The following is a 20,531-nucleotide window of genomic DNA, read 5'->3' as shown; positions in this document are numbered from 1 at the left end:
AACCTCATGCTGCAGCTTGCTGTACATGGTAGGGACAGAGCCAGCTCTAGGTTTTTTGCCGCCCCCCACCTCAGCCCTGGGCTCCCCCTGCACCGCTGTGTTGCCCCAGCCCTGGACTCTCCCTCGCCCACACCCCCTGCTGCCCCAGCTCTGGCCCCCACCTGCACCCCCCTGCTGCTCCAGCCCTGGGCTCTCCCCCCACCCGCATCTCCTGCCACCCAGCCCTGGGCTCTTCTCCCCCCCCCCCCCGCACCTCCTGCTGCCCAGCTCTGGCCCCCACCTGCACCCCCCTGCTGCCCCAGCCCTGGGCTCTCCCCCCACCCGCATCTCCTGCCACCCCAGCCCTGGGCTCTTCTCCCCCACCCCCCGCACCCGCAATTCCTGCTGCCCCAGATCTGGCCCCCACCTGCACCTCCTGCCGCCCCAGCCTGGGCTCTTCCCCCCCCCTGCACCCGCACCCCGCACCTCCTGCCGCCCCAGCCCTGGGCTCTCCCCAAAGAAAGAATTGAGTGGACTAAATGGACATTGCACCTCTCTGTCTGAAGCCTAGCAAGGCAGGTACGTGGATCCCACTAGAATTTAAAATGAAAAGTAAGGGAGGGGAGGCTCTACTAGACTGGGCAGCTTTAGATACAGTACCAGGCACATAGAGGATTTACACTCTGAGCCATGGAAGCAGAAATTGACTTTCCAGATTTAGCTAATATTCAGAAAGGGAATCCAGCACCTGCCTTCCAGATTTGAACACCCTCAAAATTCAGGAGTGCTCAAGCTCAATTTGGGCAGCTGTTACTTCATTTCTCCCAAATCAAATATACTGATCCACTGTAATTTGCTATAGGAAAAAGTAGAATAAATTGAGCAAGAAATGCTTCCAGTGGTTATTAGGACTGAATTGCTATTTTCAACAGCCATTGCTTTTATTATTATTATTTTTTATTAAGTTTTAGTTTTATTTGTTTAAAAGAAGACAGTGATATTGCATTGGCAAATTCCCCATAGAAACAAAGAATGGAACAAAAGAATAATAAGGCACCTCAACTTTTCCTCATTTATGTAGGACAGTCTTAGAATATGCATCCAGATAGCCTTCAATCACACAAGCTGAAAATTGTTCCACTTTACTGCAGTTCTGTAACCATATGGGAACCAATCCTGTCTGTGTTCTGTGCACATCCAACATTCCTGCTGAATGACCCGCCCTGGGAGCGAGTTACCAGTGACCCAGGGCTGGGGTGGCAGGAGGGTGCATGGGTGTGTGTTGGGGGGGCAGCAAAAAAATCTAGAGCCGGCCTTGCTCCTCCCTATACTGTGTTGCCCAGTGCAGCAGTGTGGGAGCTGACTGTCTGTGAAGACCAAGGCAAAAAGACATTACATACTTCAGCTTTTTCCACACGTTGCCTCCCTCATTCAGTAAGGAGCCCACACTTTCCATGACTTTCTTCTTGTTGCTAACATACCTGAAGAAACCCTTCTTGTTACTCTTTTAACAATCTCTTGCTAGCTGCAACTGCAACTGTGATTTGGCCTTTCTGATTTCACTCCTGCATGCCTGAGCAATATTTTTATACTCTCCCTAGTCATCTGTCCATCTTCCACTTCTTGTAAGCTTCTTTTTGTGTTTAAGATCAGCAAGGATTTCACTGTTAAGCCAAGCTGGTTGCCTGCCATATTTGCTATTCTTTCTGCGCAGCGGGATGGTTTGTTCCGTGCTCTCATAGGCTTCTTTAAAATACAGCCAGCGCTCCTGGACTCCTTGCCCCCTCATATTAACCTCCCAGGGGTTCCTGCTCAATCAGTTCCCTAAGGGAGTCTAAGTCGCTTTCTGAAGTCCAGGTCCGTATTTTGCTACTCTCCTTTCTTCCTTTGTCAGGATCCTGAACTCAACCATCTCATGGTCACTGCTGCTGAGGGTGCCACCAACTTCTACTTCCCCTACCAATTCTTCCCAGTTTGTAAGCAGCAGATCAAGAGAGCATGGCCCCTAGTTGGTTCCTCCAGCACTTGTACCAGGAAGTTGTCCCCACACTCTCCAAAAACTTCCTGAATTGTCTGTGCATTGTTGTATTGCTCTCCCAGCAGATGTCAGGGTGATTGAAGTCCCCCATAGAACCAGGGCCTGTGATCTGGAAACTCAGTTAGTTGTCCGGAAAGAAAGTCTTAGTCTACCTCATCTTTCTGATCCGATGGTCTATAGCAACACAAACCCACCATGACACTAACACATTGTTGCTCTCGCCTCTAAACTATAACCCAAAGAATCTCAGAGGCTTTTCTCCGTTTACATACTGGAATCTCTGAGCAATCATACTGCTCTTACATACAATGAAACTCCTCCACCTTTCCTCCCGTATCCTTTCTTTCCTGAACACATATACCCATCCATGACAGTGCTCTAGCCCCACTCTAGCCCCACCAAGTTTCTGTTATTCCAATCACATCATAGTTCCTTGACTGTTATCTGTTATCTACAGCCAGGCATTCAGATAGCATAGAATATGCTTTGAAGAAAAATTCACTGAACGCACTTAAAATCACTTTCTCCAAACAAGAACACTCCACCAGAGATGTAGGGTGCACCATGGAACAGACCACCCAACGGAGAAAACGCTTCAATATAGAGGGGCGGGGGGGGGGGGAACATCTGATCATACACCCCTAGTTGTCAGCTACTGCCCCACACTGGAACCCGTACTGGGTATAGTGACAGACCCAGACCAGTGGGGTACAGGAGTCTGGTAGAGGGCAAATATACTGGTCACTGAATGAGTAGTTTTCTGTTCCCTGAGTGACCAGAGCAGGGGCTGCACTAGAGTAATCAGGAACCTGCTAGAACCAGTTAAGACAGGCAGGCTAATTAGGACACCTGGAGTCAATTAAGAAGAAGCTGCTAGAATCTATTAAGGCAAGCTAATCTGGGCACCTGGGCTTTAAGAAGGAGCTGACTTCAGTTTGTGGGGCGAATGTGAGGAGCTGGGAGCAAGAGGTGCAAGGAGCTGAGAGTGAGAGGGTGTGCTGCTGGAGGACTGAGGAGCACAAGCGTTATCAGACACCAGGAGGAAGGTCCTGTGGTGAGAATAAGGAAGGTGTTTGGAGGAGGCCATGGGGAAGTAGCCCAGGGAGTTGTAGCTGTCATGCAGCAGTTACAGGAGGCACTATAGACAGGTGCAGTCCACAGGGCCCTGGGCTGGAACCCGGAGTAGAGGGCAGGCCTGGGTTCCCCCCAAACCTCCCAATTAACCTGGACTGTGGGTTCTTCCAAAGGGGAAGGTCTCTGGGCTGTTCCCCAACCCACATGGTGAATCTCTGAGGCAGGAAAATCCGCCAATAAGTGCAGGACCCACCAAGATAGAGGAGGAACTTTGTCACAACTGGTGTCAGGGGTGGGATCTTGGTGTGCACAGCACAGCAGAAGAAGGAGGGTGATTTAAAAAAAAAAAAAAAAGGGAGAGGGTTTATTTATTTATTTTTTTCATCACAATGGATGACGTAGTGCGGGCACTGATACAAGCCACAGTGGCCCAGCAGGAGGCTACCCGTGTCCAGGCAGCCACCCAACAGGAGGCAGTGTGGCTGCAGCAAGAGACTAATCGCCTGCTGATGGACCAGGCTGCCCAAGGCCGAGCTATGTTGCGGGAACTGGTAAACCAGGTAAAGACCCTTACAGAGCTGAACCGCGGCCATGATGGGACGCGGCTCATACGGGCCAGCCATTGGCTGCAGAAAATGATGCGGGAGGATGATGTAGAGGCATACCTTCTAGCCTTTGAGAGGACAGCCCTACGGGAGGCCTGGCCTCGAGATCAGTGGTCTGGCATCCTTGCCTCAGTCCTGTGTGGGGAGGCCCAAAAGGCCTACCATGATCTGCCTGAAGAGGCTGCAGCAGACTACCCCCTGCTGAAAGCAGAGATCCTGGCCAGATCTGGGGTAACAACCGCAGTGCGGGCCCAGCGGTATCACGGTTGGAGGTACCAGGAAGACAAAACCCCGCGATCCCAATTGTATAACCTCATCCATCTCGCACGAAAGTGGTTGCAAACAGAGTCCTGGAGTCCGGAAGAGATCCTAGAGGTTCTGGTCATCGACCGATACTTGAAGGGACTACCACCAGACCTTTGTGCCTGGGTAAGCCAGAATGAATCCGCCATCTATGACTAGGTTGTTGCTCTCGTAGAGAGGTAAAGGACAGCGAGGGAGCTGACCCGACCAATTAAGGAAGAGGCACCCCGGGTTAAACTAGCAGCACCAAGCCCTAAACTAGCAGCACCAAGCCCTAATGAAGGCCCATCAGAGGCCACAAAGAGTCGGAGCACTGAGGGAGAAGAGGATCGTGATGTTAGACTGCCCAAACCAAGAGACCGGGGAACGCCTAGGGCTCCATACAGATGTTATGCCTGCGGGGAGTGGGGACACATAGCTGCACAGTGTCCCAATGCGGAGGAGCCTATGCAGTGTAACCTGGGGAACTGGGCAGATCCATGCTCCCTAATCCACCTTGTGGGGGTCTCACTAACCCCACATATGAATACCAGACCAGTGAAACTAAATGGGGTAGGGACCACGGCACTGGTTGATTCTGGGAGTGGTATCACGCTTATCTCAGGGAAGCTTGTGAAGCGTAGTCAGCTGCTGCAGTCTAAATGTATGGGGATAACATGTGTCCATGGGACAGTTAGTTACTACCCCACCATCCCAGTAAAAATCGAGATCCAAGGGAACACTACTGAGGTAACAGCAGGTGTAGTCCCTAAACTCCCATACCCGGTGCTCATAGGGAGGGACTTCCCAGGGTTTGGAAACTTACTCCCAGTAGGGGGATTGGAGAAAGATGGGGACCCTAAAATTGATGAGGCATCCACAGCAGACTGTCAACCCCCAATCTTCTCTGAAATATCCCCAGATTTGTTCTCCACTCCCAGACAGGGTAGAAAGACAAAAAGGGAAAGAAGGACAGCTAAGGCCTTGGGAACCCGAATACTGACCCAAAGCCAGAGGGTCGCTCTTGTAGGTAGGCGGACCCACGCAGCTGAAAAGGAGGCCACACAGGAGGGAGAAGCACCTGAGTCTGACCCCCACCCTAATGCTTCTGAACCAGTAGAGGCAACAGAGACTGGGCCCCTAGCTCTTGGGCAGATTAGCCACAGGAGAGGAAATTTTGGACGGGACCAGGCAGAAGACCCAAGGTATGACAACATTAGGAAGGAGGTGACTGAAATAGATGGGGTCCCCGTGGAAGGGAAAACCCAGGGACCAGGACCCTACTTCATAATGAAGAAGGATCTCTTATACCGGGTTGCACCAGTACAGGAGCAGAAGGTACAGCAGATCCTAGTACCTCAAAAACACCAGAACACTGTATTAAGTCTTACTCATAGTCATCTTTTTGGGGGGCATTTGGGGGTAGAGAAGACCCTGGCACAAGTCCTACGACGGTTCTTCTGGCCCGGAGTACATGAAGAAGTGCAGAAGTACTGTGCCTCCTGCCCGGAGTGTCAGCTGCACAGTCCCCATCCCCACTTGAGGGCACCTTTAGTACCCCTTCCCATCATAGAGGTCCCCTTCGAGCGAATAGCCATGGACCTAGTGGGACCCCTGGAGAAGACGGCTTGGGGCCACCAATATATACTTGTTGTTTTGGACTATGCTACTCGCTACCCAGAAGCCGCTACCCAGAAGCCACACCCCTGCGGAACACGGCCTCTAAAACTATAGCCAAAGAGCTGGTGGGGATCTTTGCCCGAATGGGGCTACCGAAGGAGATATTAACCGACCAAGGAACCCCATTTATGTCGAAGCTAATGAAGGACCTCTGTACGCTGCTCCATATACATACCCTGAGAACTTCGGTCTACCATCCACAGACTGATGGGTTGGTAGAAAGGTTTAACCGAACCCTCAAGGCTATGATAAGGAAGGGGTAAGTCGGGATGGGAAGGATTGGGACACCCTACTACCCTACCTTATGTTCGCTATCCGGGAGGTACCACAGGCCTCAACTGGGTTTTCCCCCTTGGAGTTATTATACGGGTGTCACCCCTGTGGCATACTAGATATCACCAAAGAGATCTGGGAAGAGGAACCGAATGAGGGGAGAAATATAATAGAGCATGTAATGTAGATGCGAGACCGGATAGCCTGGGTTACCCCTATTGTACGGGAACATTTGGAGAAGGCACAGGAGGCCCAGCGAACCCATTACAATCACCAGGCAAAAGTGCGACAGTTCCAACCAGGGGATCGGGTTATGGTGTTGGTACCCACAGCAGAAAGCAAGCTTCTGGCCCAATGGCAGGGGCCCTGTGAGGTGGTTGAACCCGTGGGGGAAGTAACCTACAAGGTGCGGCAGCCAGGACGCAGAAAACAAGAACAGATTTATCACGTTAACCTTCTGAAACCCTGGCATGCACAAGAGGCATGCACAACGGTCCAAAAAGATCTAACCCAGGAAAACAAGCCTTCCAAACAGGTGAGTGTCTCCCGATTTAACACCAGACCAGAAGAATGAGGTGTCTGAGATGATCTTCCGGAACCAAGATGTGTTCTCGACAAAACCGGGTCGAACAACCGAGACATATCACCACATCGTCACGAACCCTGGGGCCAGAGTAACAATGAGGCCCTATCGGGTGCCAGCAGCAAAAAGGGAGGAAATAAAAGCAGAAGTAAAAAAAATGTTGGAGTTGGGGATCATCGAAGAATCCCACAGTCAGTGGTCCAGCCCAATCGTGCTGGTGCCCAAACCTGATGGCACCACAAGATTTTGCAACGACTTCTGGCGACTAAACGAAGTATCCCAGTTCGTCGCGTACCCCATACCTCGCATAGATGAGCTAGTGGACCGTCTGGGTAATGCCCGGTACTTGACTACCCTAGACTTGACAAAGGGGTACTGGCAGATTCCCCTTGTAGAAGACGCAAAAGAAAAGACTGCATTCTCTACACCAGAGGGTCTTTTTCAATATACTGTCCTCCCTTTTGGACTACATGGGGCCCAAGCTACCTTCCAGCGCCTCATGAACAAGCTATTACGCCCGCATAACAGTTATGCTGCTGCCTACTTGGACGATGTGGTCATTCATACCCCAGACTGGGAAACCCACCTAGAGAAGGTGGAGGCAGTCCTCGATACCTTCAGGCGAGCTGGCCTTACAGCAAACCCTGCCAAGTGCGCTGTAGGGTTTACAGAGGCCAAATATCTTGGCTACATTGTGGGAAAAGGTCTGGTAAAACCCCAAGTGAACAAGTTAGAGGCCATCCAAAATTGGCCCCGACCAATTTGCAAGAAACAAGTCCGGGCGTTCCTAGGTGTGGTGGGGTATTACTGACGATTTATCCCCCACTTTGCCACAAGGGCAAGCCCCCTGACAGACCTAGTGAAAGCCCGTGGACCTGATCTGGTGGGATGGTCTGACGCAGCAGAGGAAGCATTCACAGACCTATGGACTGCCCTCTGCAGTAACCCTGTACTGATAGCCCCTGATTTCACCAAGGAGTTTATCCTGCAGACTGATGCATCAGAAGTAGGGTTGGGGGCCATTCTATCACAGATGGTCGGGAGGAGGAACACCCAATTCTATACCTCAGTCGGAAATTCCTTCCAAGGGAACAAAAATATGCAGTGGTGGAGAGAGAATGCCTCGCTGTAAAATGGGCCATGGAAACACTGCGCTACTACCTGCTTGGGCGCAGATTTGTCCTCGTGACCGACCATGTCCCTCTTCAATGGATGCAGCGGAACAAGGAGAACACCACAAGGGTGATCAGATGGTTCTTATCCCTCCAACCTTTCCAGTTCCGTGCGCAACACAGAGCAGGGAGCCATCATGGCCACGCCGATGTTTTGTCACGTGTGCACTGTCTGGCATCCCAAGCTGCCCAACCCCTTGGCGTTGAGCAGGGGGGAGGGATATGTGACAGACCCAGACCAGGGGGGTACAGGAGTCTGGTAGCGGGAAAATATACTGGTCACTGGATGAGTAGTTTTCTGTTCCCTGAGTGACCAGAGCAGGGGCTGCACTAGAGTAATCAGGAACCTGCTAGAACCAGTTAAGGCAGGCAGGCTAATTAGGACACCTGGAGTCAATTAAGAAGAAGCTGCTAGAATCTATTAAGGCAAGCTAATCAGGACACCTGGGCTTTAAAAAGGAGCTGACTTCAGTTTGTGGGGCGAGTGTGAGGAGCTGGGAGCAAGAGGTGCAAGGAGCTGAGAGTGAGAGGGTGTGCTGCTGGAGGACTGAGGAGCACAAGCGTTATCAGACACCAGGAGGAAGGTCCTGTGGTGAGAATAAGGAAGGTGTTTGGAGGAGACCATGGGGAAGTAGCCCAGGGTGTTGTAGCTGTCATGCAGCACTTACAGGAGGCACTATAGACAGCTGCAGTCCACAGGGCCCTGGGCTGGAACCCGGAGTAGAGCGCGGGCCCGGGTTCCCCCCAAACCTCCCAATTAACCTGGACTGTGGGTTCTTCCAGAGGGGAAGGTCTCTGGGCTGTTCCCCAACCCACATGGTGAATCTCTGAGGCAGGAAAATCCGCCAATAAGCGCAGGACCCACCAAATAGAGGAGGAACTTTGTCACAGTATCATTAAGCAATTACAACCCATAATTTATGGGGACCACATCCTGAAAGAAATCTTTCCCAAACCCCCCCTTCTGGCCTTCAAGCAACACCGCATCCTCACCATGCTCATCATCAGAAGCAAGCTCCCCAGGATACACCAACTCAAAGCAGCATCACACCCTGCAACAACAGATGCAAAACCTGCAGATATATCTCCACTGCTGCAATGATCAATACCACCCACAACACACCTTTCAAGATCAAAGGGTCCTACACGTGTCTATCACATGTGTTGTACCTGATCCAGTGCACTAAATTCCCCAACAACTAGGTGGGTGAAGTGAGACAATCAGTAGGCTCTCAAATGAAGTCTCACAAAAAATGATAAAAGATAGGATGTTTTTGTCACTTGGGGGTGAACACTTTTTACAAAACAATTATTACCCGCACACTTTAGAGTACCCTATATTTACACCTCCATGGGCTCAAGGCATAACCCAGTTAATTTAGGCTATGTCTACACTGTACTTTTGTTAACTTTTGTCATTTGGGATGTTTTTTTTCCCCCCACACCCAAGTGACAAAAATTTTTTAATGATGAAAAGCGCCCGGGTGGACAGTGCTTCATTGGTGGGAGTCGCTCTCCCGCCAACGAAGCTACCACCCCTTGTTGCCATCAGGAGAGCTCTCTCCAGGCAATAAAGAGCGGCTACACTGCGTACCTTACGACAATGCGGTTGTAGCGGCACAGCCGTGCCATTGTAAGGTTCATAGTGTAGACATAGCCTTAGGCACCCCTACTTTCCCAGTTCCCAGTGCTTGGGGCAAAAGATGCACCCACCCTTACCCAGTTCCTAGGGCTCAGGGTGTAATCTTTTGTGGGTTTGCAGGGCCTTTTACCAGTGAAAGAGCCTTACACAGTAATATACTTAACCTCCATTTATTAACAGTTACCAAAACACAATACACTTGCTAAGCATACAATGCTCAACATTCCCAATAAGGCAGACTAACTTTTCTTGGTGGCCAGTTAAGATTAGATCGTCCTGGGCTCCAGCTTCTGCACAGTATGATTGGCAGGATGTTGAGGTCTGGCGACTCTGATCTTGGGCTATGTCCTGGAGTTAGGTTCCAAAGAACTTCCTTTTTGACCCCAATTTATCTCGCTAAAACTTGGGGCCTACTTAGCTGTACCTTAACCAATCATTTTAAACTGAAGTACTACAAAACTATTTTTCACCAATCCTAGCCCATTATGAAACGATTCTTTAACCAATCAGATCCCACCACCTTAGCTGATTTAAATTTTGACAAAAACAAATTAAAGAACAGAAAGTGATAACTATAGGTAAACAAATGGAAGTATTACAAATTAAAGAACATACAAAAGCAATCAATGATATCTTTTCAACCAAAACTTCTGGTAAGTGGTTTTGCCAAACAGAGTGTTATCTTGCAAAGTTCTGTTTACACATTTTAAGATTTGTCTGTTTGGTTACTATTGGTGCTATTAGGGCAGAAATGCTTCTTAACAACCCAATATAATATTTTGGTGCAGTTTAGATGGGACATCATGTGACTCCCTGCTTCTTAGCTCATGGCTGCTGCTGCCCTACTATCTTACTGCAGAAAGCCCTTCTCTTGCAACAATCACTCTGTATCTGACCTCTCAGTTCTCATATCAAAGGAAACCTGCAAAACCCCTTGAATAGATGAGCCTGGGAGCTTAAATTCATAACTTAGCTAGACACTAAAAATCATGGACACAATAAAAACACTGGGTTTATGGCTCATTACAACAATTTGTAACCCACTAACCCTCCTCTGTCCTATGACTGCAGAGGTGTTAACTGCACACTTCACTTTGAATAGTCTCTTTGCAACATGTTAACTCCTGATCTGTTCCACCTTGTCTTTAGCTGTGACACTGAAGGCAAGTCTACACTTTAAAGGCTGCATTGGTGTAGCTGCACCACTGTAGCACTTTAGTGAAGACACTCTAAGCCAGTGGTTTTCAAACATTTTTTCTGGCAATCCAATTGAAGAAAATTGTTGATGCCCACAACCGAACAGAGCTGGGGGTAAGGGATTGGAGGGGCTCAGGGCAGGAGCAGAGGATTGGGGCGCAGGCTTACCTCAGGTGGCTCCCAGTCAGCGGCACAACAGGGGTGCTAAGGCAGGCTTCCTGCCTGTCCTGGCATCGCAGACCATGCTGCACCCTGGAAGTGGCCAACAGCAGGTCCGGCTGCTGGACAGAGGTGCTGCTCTTGCCCGCAGGCATTGCCCCCCCAGCTCCGGTGCTCGGGGCGGGGGCAGTGCACGGAGCCCCATGGCCCCCCTGTCAAGGAGCTGGACCTGCTGCCGGCTGCTTCCAGGGTGCAGCATGGTGTCAGAGCAGGTAGGGACTAGCCTGCCTTACCCGGGCAGCACTGCTGACGTGGCAGTGGTGCTGACCAGAGCCACCGCAACCCAGTGTCTTACATTCCACGAATCAGTACTGGGTCGTTTCTCACAGTATGAAAACCACTGCTCTAAACTAACAGGAGAGAGCTCTCCTGTCAGTTTAGTTAATCCACCTCCACACCAACATAGTGCTGTCTACATGCGGGGTTAAGTTGGTATAACTATGTTGCTCGGGGGTATGAAAATGTGGATTTTCACATCCCTGAGCAACATAGTTATACAGATATAGGTCTGTAATGTAGACCAGACCTGCGTACCTTTGCCAGACCTGAAGAAGAGCTCTGTATAAGAGAAAAAGCTTGTCTCTTTCACCAACAGAAGCTGGTCCAATAAACAATATTACCTCATCCATCTTGTCCCTCTAATATGCTGGGACCAACATGGCGACAGCAACACTGCAAATGGTAACTAATTGACATATATGGAAATTATTGTGATGTAAATGGGTATTAAACCAATCAGCAGTGGGAACCCTCAAGAGAAGTGGGGTTAAAAATACAGATAAGGAAAAGACGTGAAAACCATTAGAAATACGTGCAAGCTAAAGTGGGTGTTAGCATAACACAATAGGCATGAGTGCTCAGAGATGCTATGATAAACACATACTGACTCTTGGGTATCTCCACAAAGGATGGTGTGAGGCAGGGATCGGCAACCTTTGGCATGTGGCTCGCCAGGGTAAGCACCCTGGCGGGCCGGGTCGGTTTGTTTACCTGCCGCATCTGCAGGTTCGACTGATCGCGGCTCCCACTGGCCACGGTTCACCATCCCAGGACAATGGGGGCTGCAGGAAGCGGCATGGGCTGAGGGATGTGCTGGCTGCCGCTTCCCACCAGTGGGAGCCATGATCAGCCGAACCTGCGGTCGCAGCAGATAAACAAACCAGCCCGCCCCGCCAGGGTGCTTACCCTGGTGAGCCGCGTGCCAAAGGTTGCCGATCCCTGGTGTAAGTAATGCAAGCGCTGGATATCTGACAGTATCTTTCTATTTTTTGCTCTATTGCAGAGAGTGTATTTTAGGGGGCTGGAGCACATGACTTATGAGGAGAGGCTGAGGGAACTGGGATTGTTTAGTCTGCAGAAGAGAAGAGTGAGGGGGGATTTGATAGATGCTTTCGACTACCTGAAAGGGGATTCCAAAGAGGATGGATCTAGACTGTTCTCAGTGGTACCAGATAACAGAACAAGGAATAATGGTCTCAAGTTGCAATGGAGGAGGTTTAGGTTGGATATTAAGAAAAACTATTTCACTAGGAGGGTGGTGAAGCATTGGAATGGGTTACCTAACAAGGTGGTGGAATATCCTTCCTTAGAGGTTTTTAAGGTCAGGCTTGACAAAGCCCTGGCTGGGATGATTTAGTTGGGGATTGGTCCTGCTTTAAGCAGGGAGTTGGAGTAGATGACCTCCTGAGGTCCCTCCCAACCCTGATATTCTATGATTCTATGATTTTTGCCTGGCTAGGTAATACAATTATTATGTAATCAAAGAGTAGTGTGATGTCCCTGCTGTGTATTTTGGGATCCTCATTGTGATGACAAGTTCTTTACAGTAGCTGATCTTGGGGCTGACCCCTCCCAGACCACTACATTTTAAATCTGGGGAGATTAACAAATTAAGCTGCATACTACCAAAGAAACTGGAGGACTCTCTCTTGAGGTCTCCAAATTAAGACTGGATGCCTTTCTGGAAGATAAACTTTAGTCAAGTTATTGGGCTCTGTAACAGAGTGAAATTTAATGGCCTGTGATTTACAAGGGGTTAGACTAGATCAGGGATCGGCAACCTTTGGCACGCGGCTCGCCAGGCCAAGCACCCTAGCAGCCAGGCCGTTTGTTTACCTGCTGCTCCCTCGGCCCGCGCCGCTTCCCACAGCCCCCATTTGCCTGGGATGGCGGACTGCGGCCAGTGGGAGCCTCAATTGGCCAAACCTGCGGACGCGGCAGGTAAACAAACCGTCCCGGCCTGGCCCGCCAGGATGCTTACCCTGGCGAGCCGCATGCCAAAGGTTGCCAATCCCTGGACTAGATGATTCCCACTAGATGGTCCCTTCTAGCCTTAACCTCTACGAACTAGGAATATTATCAAAGCACTATACAACAGTGTTAAAAACCATATTCAAACCACGCTGGGTTTCTGTTTAATATGTCTCAGTTTACATCACTTGCTGTATTTGTAGTGTGAAGTGGGTTTTACAGCAGGGATTAAAAATCATACTGTTCCAAGATCTAAGACTGGCCACATTCGGCCCAAGACCAGTGCTCAAGCAGTGCTGCTGCTGTGAGTGCCCAGTGACTGGTTTAAGGTCTAATACCTTAATATCTCAGGTCTTGAAGGCAAGAAGTTGAAATGTGACATGCAAATCATTAAATTAAATTTCCTTTTAAACTTCGTTAACGACAAAAAAAGTAAAAACTATGTTTACTGCACTGAGTTTGGTTAATATTTTGGAATAAATCCTCAAGGGACCTCATCAGTTATTTATGTGAAAGTTAACTGAGTAACCGATAAGAGACTGATAATAAGTATATTATTCAGAGAGGCAGACAGTTACATCCTTTGAGGGACAGAGATAATGTAGCTACATATACTTGAGCCTGAAAGGCAAGGCCATTGCCTCCTTCACAATACCAGCAGTTCTTTATTCCATATGAATTTGAAATGCAACATTAAAACTACTAATTTAAGTAGGTACTCACTGGGAGTGGGATTTCAAAGCAGTTGAAGGACAAAGGTAATTAGCCAGTTTTACTATTAGTTCCGATTCTAAAAGGTGCCAAACATCCTCAATTCCCACTGAAATTAATGGGAGTTGTGACTGCTCAGCATCTGCACTTTAAATTAGCTTTATCAACAATACTGTATTATTTCCCAGTAGTCAACTAGACTCCTGTTGACACTATTGGCCCACCATTGCTATCACCATGAATTTTCAGATTTAAATAGCTGAAATCATGAAATGTGCTATTTAAAAAATCCTATTACTGTGAAATTGACCGTGAATTTGGTAGGGCCCTAGACATAGTTTATTGCACTGTTTTTTAAAAATGGCCATGCAAAAATCAAAGTTGGGAGGTTTTTCGTTTGTGAATCAGATCACTTCTGAGAATGGAAATGACTTCCATTCCTTGTTCTGTTTGCAACACGATTACGTTATCTCTGTGGACAACAAAGAATCGTGCTAAAACTTTAGCCTTTCACTTCTGGAAATGAAGATTTTATATATTGTCTTAGATGTCAAGTATTTGGTACTCTTAACTGTATCCTTAGTGAACATTCATCCAAAAAAGTCTAGTACAGTCAGGGCCTTAGATAGAGACTTGTACTGCTACATAACCTCCAGATCATCTATCTCTAAGCCTTCATATCATTAGTTAATAACTGCTTTTTCCTTTCGAGTTCATAATCTTTTACAGTTTCTGCCAATCTCATTACTTCAATGCTCTTCACTCCCAGGTGGATGTTTCTGAATGTTGTTAGAGTATCTACATCAGGGACTTCCAAATGATCATGGTATTTCAAGATGTCCTAAATATTTTGTTGCTAACTTCTACTACAGTAGCCTCAGCTTGAGACTGACATGTACTAGCAGTTTTTAAACTTATCAACAGTCTCATAGAACCCAGGCCTAACTTTCCTGATGCTCATACGTATATGTTGACACTCAAGAGGCATACTATCACCAGCTGATGTTGGAGAGCTGGCAGTCCACGTAGAATATGGACGCTTTCTTTTCCCCTTAGATGAAAAATCTGGAACACCTTCATCCTCCTCCTCTTCTACAACATATGATTCATTTACACTCATACCTTCATCTGACTTCTCATCAGTTTTGTAAGTCTCTTCTTTGACTTCACTTGCTTCTTTTTTTTCTGTAATTTTTCTCAAGTGCTCCAGGCACTGTAGTTTTCTTCTTCCCATCATCTTAATTTCTTTCTTGTCCATGAAATCTTTATGGTACATTTTTCTTTCACTTCTTTGGTTTTCAAGAAATTTCCACTCAACGTCTGTCATTTTTATACCACTGTATTGTTCCAGCTCATTTCTTATCACTGTGTCTGTACAAAATATGTCAAAGAGCTGTTCTGAACTCCTGTTGAATGTGTCGGCCTTCTCTGTAAATGACTGATTTTGTCTCTGCTTTCTGGTTTGATAGAGTTTTGTGAATTCCTCATACATTTTGAGAATATTCTTCTTTATATTTTTTGTTGCTATGGTGTGTAAGTTGCAAAACAACCAGTGTTCCTGCAGAAGTTCAGCAAGCAATTGGGCTGCATCTTCTTTTGATCGTTGTGCTTGCCCAGCTCTTTTGGGTTGCAACAGATACAACATGTTCTGAATGACATCCTTATTTGTAGGCAGAATTCCTTGGGAAAATTCTGATGACTCTACATAGTCAACGTTTCCTAGAGTTTTCTTTGCTTTAGACCCCGTATCCAACGATTCCATCACTACTTTCTTATTGTCTTGTAATTCTGACAACCTGAAAGTAAGATGAAACTCAAAATTACAATTTTTGCAGCAAGAACAAACATCAGAACAGTCTGAGAAAAGGACAAAGTTTACATGAAAAAAGACATTCTAAGATATTCTAGTATACACAGATACTGTTGGATATCTACCTTCGTAGATCAGTCCATCTAGATGTCCGCACAATGAAACTGTCCTGCTAGTCTGTATAACTTCTTTATAGAACGTTAATATTTATTATTTGGTTAGTTTTGTCATTTTTTTGACTGAATTTCTTAAATATTAGCTTTTCAATATTACAAATGCTCAATCCATTGTGCTTCAACTTCTGAAACACAAAGAAAGAGTGTGTTCACACTAGCCACTCTGAAACAGTCTAAGCTTTACCCTGCATCCGCACTAGGGCTGCCTTAAACTGATGCAGGTGTAGTGAATGGGCTGTCATCTCAAAGAAGATCCAACCTCCTCACCCCACCCTTTAAAATGCATCCTGGCCACATCATCCAACAACTGCCCCTAAAGTATCCAATCCCCCTATACAGCTCAAAATACCTACAGGATCTGGTGCTGAACACTCTCAAGTGACACTGTTGAATCCTTTGCAAAAAATTATTCATCATCATCAAAAGATAATGTTGCTCTGTTGGATCTGAACAGCTCTGACAAAGCAGAGCCCTAATGAGGGATGATTGGCACTTTCTTTTGGCCCTGGGGGGGCCCAATGGAGGGGGGTGAGGCAGCTGTCAATGGAATCCAAGCATCCGCATTATTTGGTTCATCAGCTATAAGTCATGATTTGGCACCTGTACTAGCAGCTGGTGAGCCACAGTTGGCTCAGTTTGGGACATCTGGTAGCCAGGACAAGTGGTATGACAGAAGTGGGGGCAGGGCATTTCAGGGATGAGGATTAATAGGGTGGTTCATGGGCAGAGGAGAACATTTGACAGAAGGCCATTGCTAGGAGGGGGACCCCAGAGGGAAATGTGTCAGAAGTTCACAGTTAGCTTAGAATGTGTCTATGCAGGAACCATTAGTTGAGCATTTGGAGGGAGTAATCATGAGTGCGGCACCATTTCTGAGGAGGGGACTCTGAGGAAGTAGCGGTTTGAAAGGGGACTCTTAGCTGTCAAACTAAGGAGGTTCACTGGCTGAAGGGCCTGTCAGCTCTAAGCTGTCAGTCAGTAATGCACAATTGTGCCAATGTACATGCTGGATTGATCTCCAATTGACTGAAGTATTATCCCTAAAATTCCAGGCAGAGTGAGCACCAATTGTTACATAACACTGGTTGAAGCACTTTTGTACATGGACACAAGGTGCTTTTCATTTGATTAAGGGGGAACAATCTACATTAACCCTGGTACATTTTTCTAAAGGTGACAAAACCCGTTTGCGGGTTCGGGTTGCCAGTTTTCTACTCACACAAAACCAAATAGCCTTGCCCTCCCCCACCCCTCCTCCAAGGCTTTGCTCCCACTCACTCCATCCCCCATCCCTCGGTCGCTCACTCTCCCTACCCTCACTCACTCGCCCATTTTCACTGGGCTGGGTCAGGGGGTTGGGGTGTGGGAGGGGGTGAGGGCTCCGTCTGGGGATGCAAGCTCCGGGGTGGGGCTGGAGATGAGGGGTTTGGAGTGCAGGAGGGGGATCCAGGCTGGTGAGGGAGGGAGCCAAGGGGTTCGGAATATGGGAGGGGCCTCTGGGATGAGGCAGGGGGTTGGGGTGTGGAAGGAGGTATGGGCTCTGGGCTGAGGGTGCAGGTTCCGGGGTGGGGCCAGAAATGAGGGGTTCAGGGTGTGGGAGGGGGCTCCGGGCTGGGGTGCAGTGGGGGTGAGGGCTCTGGTTTGGGGCTGGGGATTTAAGGTGCAGGTCATAGACTTTAGGGTCAGAAGGGACCATTATGATCGTCTAGTCCAGGGGAGGGCAACCAACGGCACGTGTGCCAAACACGGCACGCGAGCTGATTTTGAGTGGCACACTGCCTGCCTGGTGAGAGGAGGAGGAGGAGGGGCGGAGGAGCCAGAAAGCGCCACGCTGGGGGAAGAAGCGGGGGAGGGGGGAAGCTTGGCTGCCGCAGGACCAAACTTTTGCCTCCTGCCCCCACAGGGGAGAGTGGTGGGGGGTCCCAACGACCCACCCCACTCAGCCCCACTGCTCTCCCTTGCAGCAGCAAAGCTTCCCCCTCCCCCGCTTCTTCCCACAGCTTGGTGCGTTCCGGCCCCTCCTCCTCCTCCCCCGCCCCCCCCCCCCGGCGATGGCCCTTGCGAGGGGGAGGGGGAGCAGAGCCGAGCGCAGCGTGCTCCCTGCTCCGTAGAGCAGGCAGAGAGGGGTAGGGACGGGCCTTAGGGAATGGGGTGGAACAGGGCATATTCCTCCCAGCCCCCTGCCATGAGCCACTCAGGGCAGGGGGCTGGGAGAACCCCCAAGAGCCGAGCACCCCAGCCTTCTGCCTTGCATCCCCACACCTCCCCCAGCCCTCTGCCCTGAACCCCCCCACACCCAGCCTTGTGCCCTGCACCCCCACACACCCCAGCCCTCTGCCCTGACCTCGAGTTGCCCCCTACACCCAGCCTTCTGCCCTGCACCCCCACACACACCAGCCCTCTGCCCTGACCTCGAGTCGCCCCCCCCACACCCAGCCTTCTGCCCTGCACCCCCACACCTCAGCCCTCTGCCCTGACCTCGAGTCACCCCCAACACCCAGCCTTCTGCCCTGCACCCCCACACCTCCCCCAGCCCTCTGCCCTGACCTCCCCCCACACGCAGCCTTCTGCCCTGCACCTGCACACCCCCCCAGACTTATAGAGAGAGACCTTCTAAAAAACTTTAACATGTATTACCGGCATGCAAAACCTTAAATTAAAGTGAATAAATGAAGACTCGGCACACCACTTCTGAAAGGTTGCTGACCCCTGGTCTAGTCTGACCTCCTGCACAACACAGGCCACAGAATCTAACCCACCTACTCCTGCAGCAAACCCCTAACCTATGTCTAAGCCATTAAAGTCCTCAAATTATGGTTTAAAAACTTCAAGGTGCAGAGAATCCTCCAGTAAGTGACCCGCTGCCCACGCTGCAAAGGAAGGCGAAAACCCCTCAGGGCCTCTGCCAATCTCCCATGGAGGAAAATTCCTTCCCAACTCCAAATATGGCGATCAGCTAAACCCTGGGCATGTGGGCAAGATTCACGAGCCAGACACCCAGGAAAGAATTCTCTGTAGTAACTCAGATTCTACCCCATCTAACATCCCATCACAGGCCATTGGGCATATTTACCACTAATAGTCAAAGATCAATTAATTGCCAAAATTAGGTTCTTTCTCATACCATCCCCTCCATAAACTTATCAAGCTTAGTCTTGAAGCCAGATATGTCTTTTGCTCCCACTACTCCCCTTGGAAGGCTGTTCCAGAACTTCACTCCTCTGATGGTTAGAAACCTTCGTCTAATTTCAATTCTAAACTTCCTGATGGCCAGTTTATATCCATTTGTTCTTGTGTCCACATTGGTATTGAGCTTAAATAATTCCTCTCCCTCCCTGGTATTTATCCCAATGACATATTTATAAAGAGCAATCATATCTCCCCTCAGCCTTCTTTTGGTGAGGCTAAACAAGCAAAGCTCTTTGAGTCTCCTTTCATAAGACAGGTTTTCTATTCCTCAGATCATCCTAGTAGCCCTTCTCTGTACCTGCTCCAGTTTGAATTCATCCTTCTTAAAAACGGGAGAACAGAACTGCACACAGTATTCCAGATGAGGTCTCACCAGTGCCAGGTGGGAGCTCCAGGCTGGGATTGAGGGCAGGAAGGGGATCAGGGCTGGGGCAGGGGGGTTCAGGAGTACTGGGTCTGGGCGGCGCTTACCTCAGGCAGCTCCCAGAAGCAACGGCATGTCCCCCCTCTGGCTCCTAAGCGGAGGCATGGACAGGCAGTTCTGCGCATTGCCCCATCCGCAGGCACCGCCCCCGCAGCTCCCATTGGCCACAGTTCCCAGCCAATGGGAGCTGAGGAACTGGCGCTTGGGGCGGGGGCAGCGCACGGAGCCACTTTGTTGCCACTATGCCTAGAAGTCAGAGGGGGAACATGCCACTGCTTCTGGGAGCTGCACGGAGCCGTGGAGGCAGGGATCCTGCCTTAGCTCTGCTGCGCTGCTGACTGGACTTTTAACAGCCCGGTCAGCAGGGTCCCTTTTCAACCAGGCATTCCAGTTGAAAACCAGACACCTAGCAACCCTAGTGTGGGGGCTGGGAGGGAAGATTGAAAGGGTCAACTACCCTGGCTTTGGTGGAGCCAGGAGTGTAAGTAGGACCCCCCTTGCTACACAAACATTGTTAGCAACTACTGCAATTTTAGTTCAAGTTTTGTGCCTTTTGATGTCCATAAAGTCCCAGCTCCCGGACTCTGGTGATTCCACGAGAACCTGCATTCATTACACACCAAGAACTGTTCTAGAGTGCAACATGCAGAGAAAATCTGCCAGTGTAACAGGAACGCACAAAACCCCAACATCCAGGGGGAAAACAAACTTATTTGTTACTAACATCCAGCTCCTGACTCCTGAGCTCAGAAACCTGGGAACTGGCCCTACGAGAGATTCGGGGGGGGGGGGGGAGGGAAGAATATGGCCCAGGGCCTCTGGAGGCGGGACTCAGGGCAGCCCCATGTTCCTGCCACCCAAAACCTGCCCAGCGCGGCCCTGACACGTCTCCCCCCCAGCTGCTCAGCCCGAACCCCGGAGGACGCTGCTGGCTCTAAGTGTTACAGCCCCCGAGGTTCCTAGGCCCGAGCCGTGTGTCCCTGACCCACCCCGGGCCAGCCCTTCAGCGGATCTCACCGCCATCTTGAAGGGGGCTCTGTGGAGTTTGCGCAGCTCTGGGGAGAGAGGGCCGAGAGCAGGGTTACCTGCGCCATCTTGGAGAGGGGCAGCGCGGGAGCAGCAACACTCCCTTCCTGGAGTTCCGTCCTAGCCTGGCCTCTCTATGGCCTAAACCGGAACTGCTACTCTTGCTGCGTCTGCCCGTCTTGTCTTTCCGCCCGGCCCGAC

The 20,531-nt window shown here is 49.5% G+C and overlaps 1 protein-coding gene across 4 annotated transcripts; it reads right to left on the bottom strand.

Annotated features, from left to right (window-relative positions):
* Positions 1-9,482: 9,482 nt before the first annotated feature.
* On the bottom strand, positions 9,483-20,520 carry LOC101938354 (uncharacterized). Of its 4 annotated transcripts, none has more exons than XM_005311333.5 (2): positions 20,390-20,520; positions 9,483-15,501 (listed from the first exon to the last, which is right to left on the bottom strand). In XM_005311333.5, exon 2 carries the CDS (start codon positions 15,465-15,467, stop codon positions 14,604-14,606), a length of 864 nt encoding a protein of 287 aa, XP_005311390.1. In that variant the 5' UTR covers positions 15,468-15,501; positions 20,390-20,520; the 3' UTR covers positions 9,483-14,603. The 4 variants fall into 4 exon arrangements, with proteins under 4 accessions (XP_005311390.1, XP_005311391.2, XP_008173636.1 ...); XM_005311334.4 differs by having other exon boundaries at positions 20,322-20,442; XM_008175414.4 differs by having other exon boundaries at positions 19,179-20,394.
* Positions 20,521-20,531: the final 11 nt, after the last annotated feature.

The sequence above is a fragment of the Chrysemys picta genome, chromosome 9 (assembly GCF_011386835.1).
Source record: "Chrysemys picta bellii isolate R12L10 chromosome 9, ASM1138683v2, whole genome shotgun sequence".
NCBI classification, from domain to species: domain Eukaryota; kingdom Metazoa; phylum Chordata; order Testudines; family Emydidae; genus Chrysemys; species Chrysemys picta.
Note: the sequence above shows the minus strand (reverse complement) of the source record. Positions and strands in the feature narration are given on the sequence as shown.